We start from the raw sequence: 14,827 nt of genomic DNA, 5'->3' as shown, positions 1-14,827 counted from the left end.
TGCTGATGAACCCCAGTTCTCAATGCACAGCTGCCTGGCAGGAGGGGGAGACTGGCACAATATCCAAGTGAGAAACTCACCCAGAGGCAACACAGCCCTATCCACTTTCTGAAGACAGAGAGGATGCCCTCTCAGGTAGCTTTTCTTTATGGGGGTAGGTGCAGGTGGGTAGAGGATGGGTGGGTGGAAAATGGCAGTCACTGGGTACGTTTGGTTAAAGCCACAGTCGGGTTCCCACTGCACTCATGGTGAAAAGCTTCCTTTGGGTCTTCTCCTCCCCAGCTAGTAGATGATGGTGGGGACCAGTGTCTTGGATTGCTGCTGCAGTTTCTGCACCCCAGAAACAAGGCTCTTTGGGCATAACTAACACTCATCTCAGGGGTTATTTCAGGTGCCCATTGTTTGCTGATATGGGTGTCAATCTCTCTGAAGCACAGAGAGAATCTGGAGGAAGCACTGTGAACTCGACCCCTATTTCTGCTGTTCTGACTCACAGCATCTAGAACCCAAGTCGAGTGGCAATGCTATGGTATTCTGAATGGGATCAGAGGTGCCCACCAAGGGCTCCTATTGAGGACGTGGAGTCCCACTCATGAGTCCAACCCCATGACCACATGATCCTGAGAGCTCTTTTCAAACCTATTCATTGATTCTATGGTGGAGGAAATAGTCCATTCTTGTGGACTTAGATGGTGAGTGGAGATAGACATAGAAGAGATGGGCCCTCTTTTTAATTCCTTACTTTCTCCTTATCTTTCAAAGCTGTGGTTTACCACAGTCTTCAAGAAGATCCCAGAATTCCTGTCTCTTTCTAACATCTTGGTTGCAGCACTAAAGGTTATGCTTTGACCTCATCCCAGACTTACCAGGGGCAGATGTTGTCCACCAATCTGGAGATAAAAACAAAGCTGGGTTAGAAGAAAGGCCTCAGCATCAAGTTCCTGACAAGGGACTCGTGCTTCAGTGGGACACAAGAGCAATGTTACTAAGAATAAAAAGTCTTTTCTTTGACAGCAAATGGTGGCCCTGACCATGCTCCCGTATGTCCATCATGGTGACAATGATGTGGCTCTGAACCCCGGAGCAGCTGTAACTTTGTCCTGAATGACAGTGGCTTGGAAAGAATCATGTCATCTAACCATAGAAACCAGACAAGAGCAGTCTCTGTTGCCCAGTGTCTTTAGACTCTTGCAAAATATGTTTTCTAGACAAATGACACAGGTGCGAGCCTCCATAGTGAATGAGTTCACCAGGAGAGTGAAGATTAGTGAAATGGAGTAAGTGCTGCAACTCTGTGATCCCGCTGAGACAAGCAGAGGGCGATGCTGGGTCAACTGAAGCTACCTCTGTACTTCCTGGAGCACACTGGAGGTTCTGAGGCAGACAGAACAGTGAAGAGCCCCCACCCCATGCTGGAGCTATTGACTGTGGCTCTGGACAGAGTAGGGACAAGGGACACATAAGAATTAAGCAAGATCTGGACTCACCAACAGTGGTCGGGAACGGCCATGGAGGAGCTGTGAGAAAAAGAAGCCATGTCAGGGCCTTGAAGAGAAGGTGCCTAGCCTGCTCCTGGGGGCACAACTCTGAGCAGACCAGACACTGAGGTTTTTTCATCTGCTGCCACAGAGCAGGGACTGCTGACATCTGCACTGCCAGGAATATATCAAGAGCCCAAACTCTGCAACCATCTCATGGTAAAATATGTGACTGGATGTGTTGACAGGATGAATCCTGGGGGTTTGGGTTGTCCTGTGAATTGTGGGTGACTAGCCCACATCCAGGTGAAAGAATCCATTTGATCATTCATGTCTCAGAGGACATCTCCACCCACACTGGACATAAAGCACAGGTCTGGAGGAACTTATCGTCATGAACACAGATTCTACCCTGGTATCTGAAAGAGCTGCATATAGACACAAAGCCCAGCGAGGGAACTGGAGACAGGAATTGAAACAAGCAAAATGCTTGGTCAAGTGATCATCTGCCCATGAAGTAAAGCACCTCTACCATCAAAGAGCAGCACTGTCATAAGGTGGCTCCTTAGCTTAGCAGTCCTGCTCTCCATGGCACCAGAGACCTAGGACATGACACTCCTCCGCCATTCGCCATTACACTCAGAGTATGTGTGCAGCTCTGACGGGGCCTCAACCCCTGATAGAATGTTCTGTCCATCTTCACATCTCCTAATCTATCCTTCTTCAGACAGAAGCCAGATGTGCTAGGCCTGAGGACATGGCTGGTGTCCCACACTTTGCAAGCGTCACAAAGCTAAAACCTGGTGTCATCCACCACCCCTGGCACTGACTTCTCACTATCTCTTGAAGAATCTTTGACCTTTTCATTCTCTCACAATGACAGTGAAGCCAGTGTACCTCAAATCAGCCAGTGCTGCCCCAAGACTCTCTTTCCGGCAGCCAGAGCCTAAAGACCCACTGGCCACAGTCCCTCTCAATTGGATGGAATCATGGAACCCAGTGGTGCCACTTTATTGCTTCTGTCTCAGACCTGGGAAAGTTGAGGAGCAGAAGGTTCCTAGTGACACTGTTCCCGAATGCACACTCACGCTGACAGGAAAACTTACTGGGGCTGACGGTGACAGGGGTAGAGTAGTAGCGAGCCTGGAACCCTCTCATCGTGACAATGCTGTCGGTGATGAAGACTACAGACATGAAGTTTCGTGTGGAGGTGTAAGTTCCGTTGAACCCATCACAAACCCGAGCAATGAGAGGAGAGCCGTGTTCGGGCCCGTCATAAATCAGGATATAGTCATAGTAGCAGCCTCCTTCAAGCCTGGGGACATAGAAGAAACAGATCCCTTCTCTGTGTCTGCAGTGATGTGGGGATTCACATCTCAGGGATCATTGTCCTGACAACTGTGACAACATACAGCTTTTGAAACACTAGATGGCTTCCTGGAATGCAAAGGGAACTCATCTCTCTTCCAATGTCATGCCTGCACTACAGTCTACCTATGGGGGTCACAGCTGTGCAATCTATAATACCTCTTCACGAAAGCCTTCTACATCAGCAAAGGAAGGTCTCCTGAGAGCATTCTAATGTGCTCCTTCAAGGAGCCTCCGGTTATCTTCAGGATAAATCAAATCTCTCTGATGTGTGTAAAAATGGAAGGAGTAAACCCAAGGCAGGAGCTGGAGAGGTGCCTCAGTGGTTCAGTGCACTGCCTGCTCTTCTAGAGGACCAAGGTTCAATTCCAAGTCATAACTCCTTGTAACTCCATATGCAGGGAATTAGACGCCCTCTTCTGAGCTCTGTGCGCATGCGTGCAGTTCACAGACATACACATACACACGAAACACTCAGACATTAAATAAAATCTAACAAAACGTAACAAACCAACAATCAAACACCACAAGACAAGTCCCTGGACCTCTCTGACCTGGAGTGTCTCATCTACAAGGATGAACACCGTACTCCATACCCACTGAAAAGGGCAGCAATCAGGCCGGGACAAAGCACGATATAATGCTGGGGTTGGGGGCTTTCACTTCATGAAACGGTGCTGTCTGCTGGTAACTGTCACGGAGGGGCTGAAGAGAACCAGACCGAGGAGCCATGTGCATGGGACCTGATGAGCTTCGGGTGCATTCTCTGTATGGTCCTAACAATGACACTGACACAATGTGCAGGTCCTACCACAGCAGAGACTGCTAAGGCCACCACAACCAGAAGCCAAGATGGAGGCCCCGGGAGCACAGCTCAGTCAGTAAGTGCTGGGAGCCTGCACACTTCAGTGGAAATGAACTGGCACCTGCCCCTGGAGGCTCACGGAATGAGAGACAGCTCTGAGGAGAGCTTTGCAGAGCAGGTGTCCTCATGAGCAGGACTGTCCCAAACACTGTCATTACCTAAGCCACAAATCTTCCCCCCCAATTAGTGTTTTCACGTTCTCTGCTGACCTCCTGATCAACATGAGGAAAGCAAGCATTCTAGCCCCGTCTGCTATCAGAGGATAGGGACATGCATGGTACACCATGGCCGTACAGCAAGTTCCTGACAACCCTGGCACTATTTTCAAATTATTCTTCTCATGCACCCTTTCCATTCTGTCTAGGCTAGACTAGTCAAAAGTGGAACCTGCATTTTAAATGTCGCCTAGACTATCACCGCCATGAATTTCAAAGCACCCCATGTTGTCTAACATCTGCTCTGCACCCACACTTACTGCACATCTGGGAAGAACACAGTCACTCGGTAGTTGCTGGGGACCTGAATGTTCCACACACATCTGGCATTGTTGGGATAGTTCCAGGGGTAGTGTGGACTTGAAAAGTTCCCAGAGAGGCGGTACAGAAAACCTCCACAGGCGTTGTAAACTGCAATCAGAAGAGTGGAAATGCTGATGAACCCCAGTTCTCAAGGCACAGCTGCCTGGCAGGAGGGGGAGACTGGCACAATATCCAAGTGAGAAACTCACCCAGAGGCAACACAGCCCTATCCACTTTCTGAAGACAGAGAGGATGCCCTCTCAGGTAGCTTTTCTTTATGGGGGTAGGTGCAGGTGGGTAGAGGATGGGTGGGTGGAAAATGGCAGTCACTGGGTACGTTTGGTTAAAGCCACAGTCGGGTTCCCACTGCACTCATGGTGAAAAGCTTCCTTTGGCTCTTCTCCTCCCCAGCTAGTAGATGATGGTGGGGACCAGTGTCTTGGATCGCTGCTGCAGTTTCTGCACCCCAGAAACAAGGCTCTTTGGGCATAACTAACACTCATCTCAGGGGTTATTTCCAGTGCCCATGGTTTGCTGATATGGGTGTCAATCTCTCTGAAGCACAGAGAGAATCTGGAGGAAGCACTGTGAACTCGACCCCTATTTCTGCTGTTCTGACTCACAGCATCTAGGACCCAGGTCGAGCGGCAATGCTACAGTATTCTGAATGGGATCAGAGGTGCCCACCAAGGGCTCCTATTGAAGACGTGGAGTCCCACTCATGAGTCCAACCCCATGACCACATGATCCTGAGAGCTCTTTTCAAACCTATTCATTGATTCTGTGGTGGAGGAAATAGGAGATGCATTCTTGTGGACTGAGAGGGAGGGTGGAGATAAACATAGAAGAGATGGGTCCTCTTTTTAATTCCTTACTTTCTGCTTATCTTTCAAAGCTGTGGTTTACCACAGTCTTCAAGAAGATCCCAGAATTCCTGTCTCTTTCTAACATCTTGGTTGCAGCACTAAAGGTTATGCTTTGACCTCATCCCAGACTTACCAGGGGCAGATGTTGTCCACCAATCTGGAGATAAAAACAAAGCTGGGTTAGAAGAAAGGCCTCAGCATCAAGTTCCTGACAAGGGACTCGTGCTTCAGTGGGACACAAGAGCAATGTTACTAAGAATAAAAAGTCTTTTCTTTGACAGCAAATGGTGGCCCTGACCATGCTCCCGTGTGTCCATCATGGTGACAATGATGTGGCCCTGAACCCCGGAGCAGCTGTAACTTTGTCCTGAATGACAGTGGCTTGGAAAGAACCATGTCATCTAACCATAGAAACCAGACAAGAGCAGTCTCTGTTGCCCAGTGTCTTTAGACTCTTCCAAAACATGTTTTCTAGACAAATGACACAGGTGCGAGCCTCCATAGTGAATGAGTTCACCAGGAGAGTGAAGATTAGTGAAATGGAGTAAGTGCTGCAACTCTGTGATCCCGCTGAGACAAGCAGAGGGCGATGCTGGGTCAACCGAAGCTACCTCTGTACTTCCTGGAGCACACTGGAGGTTCTGAGGCAGACAGAACAGTAAAGAGCCCCCACCCAATGCTGGAGCTATTGTCTGTGGCTCTGGACAGAGTAGGGACAAGGGACACATAAGAATTAAGCAAGATCTGGACTCACCAACAGTGGTCGGGAACAGCCATGGAGGAGCTGTGAGAAAAAGAAGCCATGTCAGGGCCTTGAAGAGAAGGTGCCTAGCCTGCTCCTGGGGGCACAACTCTGAGCAGACCAGACACTGAGGTTTTTTCATCTGCTGCCAGAGCAGGGACTGCTGACATCTGCACTGCCAGGAATATATCAAGAGCCCAAACTCTGCAACCACCTCATGGTAAAATATGTGACTGGATGTGTTGACAGAATGAATCCTGGGGGTTTTGGCTGTCCCGTGAATTGTAGATGACTAGCTCACGTCCAGGTGAAAGAATCCATTTGATCATTCATGTCTCAGAGGACATCTCCACCCACACTGGACATAAAGCACAGGTCTGGAGGAACTTATCGTCATGAACACAGATTCTACCCTGGTATCTGAAAGAGCTGCATATAGACACAAAGCCCAGTGAAGGAACTGGAGACAGGAATTGAAACAAGCAAAATGCTTGGTCAAGTGATCATCTGCCCATGAAGTAAAGCACCTCTACCATCAAAGAGCAGCACTGTCATAAGGTGGCTCCTTAGCTTAGCAGTCCTGCTCTCCATGGCACCAGAGACCTAGGACATGACACTCCTCCGCCATTCGCCATTACACTCAGAGTATGTGTGCAGCTCTGACAGGGCCTCAACCCCTGATAGAATGTTCTGTCCATCTTCACATCTCCTAATCTATCCTTCTTCAGACAGAAGCCAGATGTGCTAGGCCTGAGGACATGGCCGGTGTCCCACACTTTGCAAGGGTCACAAAGCTAAAAACCTGGTGTCATCCACCACCCCTGGCACTGACTTCTCACTATCTCTTGAAGAATCTTTGACCTTTTCATTCTCTCACAATGACAGTGAAGCCAGTGTACCTCAAATCAACCAGTGCTGCCCCAAGACTCTCTTTCTGGCAGCCAGAGCCTAAAGACCCACTGGCCACAGTCCCTCTCAATTGGATGGAATCATGGAACCCAGTGGTGCCACTTTATTGCTTCTGTCTCAGACCTGGGAAAGTTGAGGAGCAGAAGGTTCCTAGTGACACTGTTCCCGAATGCACACTCACGCTGACAGGAAAACTTACTGGGGCTGACGGTGACAGGGGTAGAGTAGTAGCGAGCCTGGAACCCTCTCATCGTGACAATGCTGTCGGTGATGAAGACTACAGACATGAAGTTTCGTGTGGAGGTGTAAGTTCCGTTGAACCCATCACAAACCCGAGCAATGAGAGGAGAGCCGTGTTCGGGCCCGTCATAAATCAGGATATAGTCATAGTGGCAGCCTCCTTCAAGCCTGGGGACATAGAAGAAACAGGTCCCTTCTCTGTGTCTGCAGTGATGTGGGGATTCACATCTCAGGGATCATTGTCCTGACAACTGTGACAACATACAGCTTTTGAAACACTAGATGGCTTCCTGGAATGCAAAGGGAACTCATCTCTCTTCCAATGTCATGCCTGCTCTACAGTCTACCTATGGGGGTCACAGATGTGCAATCTATAATACCTCTTCACGAAAGCCTTCTACATCAGCAAAGGAAGGTCTCCTGAGAGCATTCTAATCTGCTCCTTCAAGGAGCCTCCGGTTATCTTCAGGATAAATCAAATCTCTCTGATGTGTGTAAAAATGGAAGGAGTAAACCCAAGGCTGGAGCTGGAGAGGTGCCTCAGTGGTTCAGTGCACTGCCTGCTCTTCTAGAGGACCAAGGTTCAATTCCAAGTCATAACTCCTTGTAACTCCATATCCAGGGAATTAGACACCCTCTTCTGAGCTCTGTGCGCATGCGTGCAGTTCACAGACATACATATACACACGAAACACTCATAGACATTAAAAAATCTAACAAAACGTAACAAACCAACAGTCAAACACCACAAGACAAGTCCCTGGACCTCTCTGACCTGGAGTGTCTCATCTACAAGGATGAACACCGTACTCCATGCCCACTGAAAAGGGCAGCAATCAGGCCGGGACAAAGCACGATATAATGCTGGGGTTGGGGGCTTTCACTTCATGAAACGGTGCTGTCTGCTGGTAACTGTCACGGAGGGGCTGAAGAGAACCAGACCGAGGAGCCATGTGCATGGGACCTGATGAGCTTCGGGTGCATTCTCTGTATGGTCCTAACAATGACACTGACACAATGTGCAGGTCCTACCACAGCAGAGACTACTAAGGCCACCACAACCAGAAGCCAAGATGGAGGCCCCGGGGGCACAGCTCAGTCAGTAAGTGCTGGGAGCCTGCACACTTCAGTGGAAATGAACTGGCACCTGCCCCTGGAGGCTCACGGAATGAGAGACAGCTCTGAGGAGAGCTTTGCAGAGCAGGTGTCCTCATGAGCAGGGCTGTCCTATTGTACCTAAGCCACAAATCTTCCCCCCCAATTAGTGTTTTCACATTCTCTGCTGACCTCCTGATCAACATGAGGAAAGCAAGCATTCTAGCCCTGTCTGCTATCTGAGCATAGGGACATGCCTGGCACACCATGACCATACAGCAAGTTCCTGACATCCCTGGCACTATTTTCAAATTATTCTTCTCATGCACCTTTCCATAGACTAGTCAAAAGTGGAACCTGCATTTTAAATGTCGCCTAGACTATCACCGCCATGAATTTCAAAGCACCCCATGTTGTCTAACATCTGCTCTGCACCCACACTTACTGCACATCTGGGAAGAACACAGTCACTCGGTAGTTGCTGGGGACCTGAATGTTCCACACACATCTGGCATTGTTGGGATAGTTCCAGGGGTAGTGTGGACTTGAAAAGTTCCCAGAGAGGCGGTACAGAAAACCTCCACAGGCGTTGTAAACTGCAATCAGAAGAGTGGAAATGCTGATGAACCCCAGTTCTCAAGGCACAGCTGCCTGGCAGGAGGGGGAGACTGGCACAATATCCAAGTGAGAAACTCACCCAGAGGCAACACAGCCCTATCCACTTTCTGAAGACAGAGAGGATGCCCTCTCAGGTAGCTTTTCTTTATGGGGTAGGTGCAGGTGGGTAGAGAATGGGTGGGTGGAAAATGGCAGTCACTGGGTACGTTTGGTTAAAGCCACAGTCGGGTTCCCACTGCACTCATGGTGAAAAGCTTCCTTTGGCTCTTCTCCTCCCCAGCTAGTAGATGATGGTGGGGACCAGTGTCTTGGATCGCTGCTGCAGTTTCTGCACCCCAGAAACAAGGCTCTTTGGGCATAACTAACACTCATCTCAGGGGTTATTTCCGGTGCCCATTGTTTGCTGATATGGGTGTCAATCTCTCTGAAGCACAGAGAGAATCTGGAGGAAGCACTGTGAACTCGACCCCTATTTCTGCTGTTCTGACTCACAGCATCTAGGACCCAGGTCGAGTGGCAATACTACAGTATTCTGAATGGGATCAGAGGTGCCCACCAAGGGCTCCTATTGAAGACGTGGAGTCCCACTCATGAGTCCAACCCCATGACCACATGATCCTGAGAGCTCTTTTCAAACCTATTCATTGATTCTGTGGTGGAGGAAATAGGAGATGCATTCTTGTGGACTGAGAGGGAGGGTGGAGATAAACATAGAAGAGATGGGCCCTCTTTTTAATTCCTTACTTTCTCCTTATCTTTCAAAGCTGTGGTTTACCACAGTCTTCAAGAAGATCCCAGAATTCCTGTCTCTTTCTAACATCTTGGTTGCAGCACTAAAGGTTATGCTTTGACCTCATCCCAGACTTACCAGGGGCAGATGTTGTCCACCAATCTGGAGATAAAAACAAAGCTGGGTTAGAAGAAAGGCCTCAACATCAAGTTCCTGACAAGGGACTCGTGCTTCAGTGGGACACGAGAGCAATGTTACTAAGAATAAAAAGTCTTTTCTTTGACAGCAAATGGTGGCCCTGACCATGCTCCCGTGTGTCCATCATGGTGACAATGATGTGGCCCTGAACCCTGGAGCAGCTGTAACTTTGTCCTGAATGACAGTGGCTTGGAAAGAATCATGTCGTCTAACCTTAGAAACCAGACAAGAGCAGTCTCTGTTGCCCAGTGTCTTTAGACTCTTGCAAAATATGTTTTCTAGACAAATGACACAGGTGCGAGCCTCCATAGTGAATGAGTTCACCAGGAGAGTGAAGATTAGTGAAATGGAATAAGTGCTGCAACTTTGTGATCCCGCTGAGACAAGCAGAGGGCGTCTGTGTGAACAGAATCTACCTTATGTGGAATGCTGAAGGTTTGGAATAGACACAATACCGAATGGAATGGAAGTGCCCACCAAGGACTATATTGAGTGCTTGGGGCCCCACTCATGAGTCTAACCCCATGACTGGATTCTCAGGGCTCACACCAAATCTCTTCATGAATTCTGTGATGGAGTAAACAAAATTGGATTTTTGTGGACAGAGTGGATCACTGGGAAAGACAGGGAATGTACAGGGAAACAGGCCCTCTTTCTCATTCCTTTCTCCTTATTTTTCTGAGCTGTGCTGCACCACAGGCCTCAAGATCCCAGAATCCCTGTCTCTCTCCAATGCTCTGGTCTTCTCCCAAACTTACCAAAATAAGGAGTTGTTGTCCACCAATCTAGAGAGGGAAACAAAGCTGGCTTACAAGGAATGCCAGGCCATCAAGCTACTGTGTATCAAGGGACCCATGGTTTGGCCCAGAAAATATTGGTCACAAAAGCACTGTGACTGAGAAAGAGTATCCTTTCCTTAAGAGTATGGTGGCCATGCTCTCATGTGTCCATAATAGTGCAAATAAGTTGGCCCTTTACTTCAGGGCAACTATACCATTGCCCTGAATGACAGTTGCTTGGAAAGAATCATGCCATCTATCCCTTAGAAACCGGACAGAAACAATCTCTGCTGTTCAATGTCGCGTGACTCTTGACAAAGATAATGCTTTCCAGGCAAATGGCATGGGGGAAGCCTCCATTGCAAATGATTTCACCATAAAAACAAAGTTTAGCAAAACTGAGTAAGTGCTGCAACTCTGGGTGATCACTGAGACAAGCAGAGAACAATTTTGGCTCAACAGAATCTACCTTTGTGCTTGATGAAAAATGCTGAAGGTTCTGGCACTGACAGAACACTAAAGAGCTCCACCCATTCTGTAATTGTTGCCTGTGCCTGTGAGCAGAATAGGAATCTCCTACCAACAACAGATCCACAAGTAGACTCTATAGGAAACTTTTTTCTGTACTATTAAACACAAAGGATTATAGGTCCGACAGGAAACTCCTTAACTATCATCCATTATTAGCTAGTTGAGATTTCATTCTGAGGTATACAGGGAGCTGAACATTAACTACTGTAAGAGTAAGCCATGTGTATGAAAAATGACAAAAAAATAAAAGTTAGGATAAGGTTAGGATACAAGGGAACACAAAAAGATATTCTTCACACAATGCAGAATCCATTCAAGAACTGAACTCCTGCCTTATGCACAAGAGTCCAACCCATATTCTCATCCAAGGAACAAAGGCCATGCAGAACATCAGACTATTCTTCTGCCTCTCTCTATCCAAGACATTCTTTTCTCTACACAAGACATTTAGGGACCCATGTACGGGACAAGTATATGTGAAACCATGTTCCAGAATTAGATAAAGAGTAAAGAAAGAGACAAACTGCCAAAGGCAACAGACTGTACAACACAGAAGAATTGATTTTTTTTTCTGGCAGGTAAAATCACAAAACATTCCTTGCCTCTCATTCCACCTCACACATCATCTTCATGGGTGAGAGACCACACAAGAGATAGGGTTTGACCTTTCTAACATCACAGTATCCTCTGACAGAACACTAAATTCAGACACCATGGAGTAAGGAACCTACTCGCTTGCTGAATGTGGCCTCCACACAGAGAAATGGACAGGGACATGGGTCCCATTGGAGAAAGCCCTCTGGATCAGGAGACACCCCATCTTCTCTAAGTGTTCACAGCACACACCCACTACCCTAACCCCCAACTGTATCAAAGAAGCCAAGGCCGTGAATAAAATTGGCAGAGAGAGAAGTATACAATTTGTGTTACCTATTGGTGTGGGAGTAGGCGGTGGAGTAGTCGTCTCTGCTGTCCATACATAGATGAGAGAGAAAAATGGAAAATATTCAGTTAAGTCTCCATGCAGGAAAACCAACACCTGCCAGTACAGTGAAACCTGCTGATGGGATGGCACTCAGGGTCTATGCTGGGTAGTGCCCTGTGACTGAGACCAGTTAGAATCTGTGTAGCCCTGACCTCTCCAGGCCTGAAAGGCTATTGTTGTTGGAAATGTACTAAACTACACACCCTAATTCCAACTTGCCTACAGTCAAATCGTGCTGAGCTCTAGAAAAATCAACACTTTTTTTTTTTAGCTCAGCAAATTCTATTTATTTGTAATACCCTACTACAGACATTGCTAATGCTAATTCAGTGTCAAGGGAGCAGGCACGTTTGGTTACTTTTATTTTTAAGCAGTGTATATTATTTTCAGAAAAAAATTCTATATATAGTTACCTCTTTTTTGCTTTTTTTATTTTTATTAATTACAGTTTATTCACTTTGTATCCCCCCTGTACCTCCCTCCCTCCCTCCTCCCCTTCCAATCCCACCCTTTCTCTTTCCTACCCTTGTCCCTCTCCCAGTCCACTGAAAAGGGAGGTCCTTCTCCCCTTCCCTCTCCTTAGTCATCAGGGAAATGCAAATCAAAACAACTCTGAGATTACACCTTACACCCATCAGAATGGCCAAGATGAATAACTCAAGTGACAACACATGCTGGAGAGGTTGTGGAGAAAGGGGACCCTCTTCCACTGCTGGTGAGAATGTAAACTGGTACAACCACTTTGGAAGTCAATCTGTTGCTTTCTCAGACAACTAGGAATAGTGCTTCCTCAAGATCCAACTATACACTGCTAAGCATATATCTAAAAGACGCTCAAGTATACAACAAGGACATCTGCTCAACCATGTTTGTAGCAGCTTTATTTGTAATAACCAGAAGCTGGAAACAGCCCAGATGCCCCTCAGTTGGGGAATGGATACAGAAACTGTGGTACATCTACACAATGGAATATTACTCAACACAAATTTAATGTGTTCCATAATTAACTATGTAATAATTGTTCTTATCTAATTGCATTGGCTGAGAAACCCAATGTAATATTCACTGGCAGAGGTTTGGAATGCCGGTTTGCATTTGGGGGGGATGTTTTGACAAATTCAATATCTGTGTTTGTACCTTGGCTAGACTAAAACTAAAGATCCTCAGTCTAAGATTCCTGAATGCTAGAATATCGTGTGTGAGGGACTGGATGTCTGGGGAGTGTGTGTTTCTGTGTGTATCTGTGTCTCTGTTGTGAACTTGGCTACCTCATTTGTTTTTACTTTTATAGAAATCATAAACAAAAGCTGCGCATGTGGCAAACTCCAGGAATCCAAGCACCTGGACACTAAACGCAAGAGAATTTCAGGCAACCAGGAGATGAGGGATAGCCCTGATTACCAAGCAACACATGGGTCTCAGAAAATGTAAATTAACCAAGATTGCCAATACTCTTCCATTTTGTGAAGTCTTAGCAAACTGATGGTCCTCTGATATTCCTAATACTAAGGGCTGATTACTCTGGGATCAAGCAGGACTTTTGCCAAAGTGTGGAGGAGGGCACGTTAGCCCTACAGATCATCTGCCAAAGCACAGATCCAGGAGCCCACAATAGTTCCCCAAGTCAGAGTTTCCTGAGGGAAGGAGTGAACCCAAGACCTGCATTACACAATCTATTGAACTCTGACAAACATTGAAATGCGAGGCAGCGACAACATAAAATTGAAGACTGCAAATGTTTTACCAAGGGACCCTTTAACTATAGATGGCACAAGTTTCTGTTTTCACTCCATATCTACGTGAGACACAGATTACATAATTAAGCCTCATATCATTCATTAATATTCACTGGATCAATGTATGATACAACACAGGGAAAATTACACACTGATACAGGCCCATCTTTTCAATTACTTACCAGGTGTGGTGTAGATTCCTGGAGAAGCTGAAAAGAAATAAAAGAAAATTCAGATTGTGTGATTCACACAGGAATCCAGGTTGTATAAAAACTGACTCTTTTGGGGACACTATGGGTGAGCTTTAGGGGGTTTTGTTTTGCTTTGTTTGGAGACAGGACTTCTCTCTGAAGCCTTGAATGAACTGGACTCACTGTGTAGACCACACTGGCCTCAAACTCCATCAATACTCTGTGCTACCTCCCTGCTCAAATACCTCTAGTACAAGTTACACTGTGAACTTACAACATGTGACTGTGGGACCATCTCCTCAAACTCTATGCTCACTTGCGACATTCCCAGAGCGTGCTCATAACTGAGCTATTGAACCTGAATCTGGGGGAAGCCAGATCATTAGAGCCTGAGGTCAGTGACAGAGTTACCAAAGCTTCCCGCATAAGAACCAGATGGACAGGGCCAGGAGGAGGTCTGAGAGCACGGAGAGAGATCTGACCCTTTAGCTGGGAGGAAGAAGGAAGGATCCCTGGGTCTGACCTGAGCAGATGACTCCAGCATCCTCCTGGTGTCCACAGTTATGGGAGAGCCAGCCTCGGTGGGAGCAGCTCCACAAATAGGGCTCATGTCCTGTGCAGGCCACGTCATCCAGGACAATGGGCCCCGAGCCCTGTCCAAACCGGGCATTGCCTGGGGCAGACACGGCCCAGCCACAGCCCAGCTGCCTGCACACCACGTTGGCATCATTGGTGTCCCAGCTGTCGTCACACACGGTGCCCCAGGAACCCAGGTACCGGACCTCCACGCGACCCTGACACCTGTCTCCTCCATTCACCAGCCTCAGAGCCAAAGGAGATTCCGTTCCTGGAAAGACGGCATGGTTTCTCGGTGGTTGTTCCTGGCTGGACGGTGGAGCTTGGGCCCTGTGTGGGCAGCTCAGACATGAGGTTTAGAGCAGTGTGGGGTGTGAGCTCCTCAGGTGCTGGCTTCTCAGG

General features: G+C 47.5%; 1 protein-coding gene across 10 annotated transcripts in view; it reads right to left on the bottom strand.

Moving 5' to 3' along the window:
- The window catches only part of Dmbt1 (deleted in malignant brain tumors 1), a 48,636-nt gene that overhangs the window by 15,054 nt on the left and 18,755 nt on the right, over window positions 1-14,827 (bottom strand). For 7 of the 10 annotated variants that reach the window (XM_060381203.1, XM_060381210.1, XM_060381227.1 and 4 more), the window contains 13 exons: window positions 14,373-14,696; window positions 13,841-13,867; window positions 11,868-11,906; window positions 10,386-10,412; window positions 9,568-9,591; window positions 8,527-8,677; window positions 6,946-7,154; window positions 5,850-5,879; window positions 5,229-5,252; window positions 4,187-4,337; window positions 2,585-2,793; window positions 1,488-1,517; window positions 867-890 (listed from right to left, as the gene is read on the bottom strand). In XM_060381203.1, the coding sequence (XP_060237186.1) occupies window positions 867-890; window positions 1,488-1,517; window positions 2,585-2,793; window positions 4,187-4,337; window positions 5,229-5,252; window positions 5,850-5,879; window positions 6,946-7,154; window positions 8,527-8,677; window positions 9,568-9,591; window positions 10,386-10,412; window positions 11,868-11,906; window positions 13,841-13,867; window positions 14,373-14,696 (1,269 nt within the window). The remainder of the gene's footprint in view (window positions 1-866; window positions 891-1,487; window positions 1,518-2,584; window positions 2,794-4,186; window positions 4,338-5,228; window positions 5,253-5,849; window positions 5,880-6,945; window positions 7,155-8,526; window positions 8,678-9,567; window positions 9,592-10,385; window positions 10,413-11,867; window positions 11,907-13,840; window positions 13,868-14,372; window positions 14,697-14,827) is intronic. The other 3 variants (XM_060381179.1, XM_060381194.1, XM_060381202.1) reach the window with 3 other exon arrangements.

Source organism: Meriones unguiculatus, chromosome 1, assembly GCF_030254825.1.
Source record: "Meriones unguiculatus strain TT.TT164.6M chromosome 1, Bangor_MerUng_6.1, whole genome shotgun sequence".
Lineage (NCBI taxonomy): Eukaryota > Metazoa > Chordata > Mammalia > Rodentia > Muridae > Meriones > Meriones unguiculatus.
Note: the sequence above shows the minus strand (reverse complement) of the source record. Positions and strands in the feature narration are given on the sequence as shown.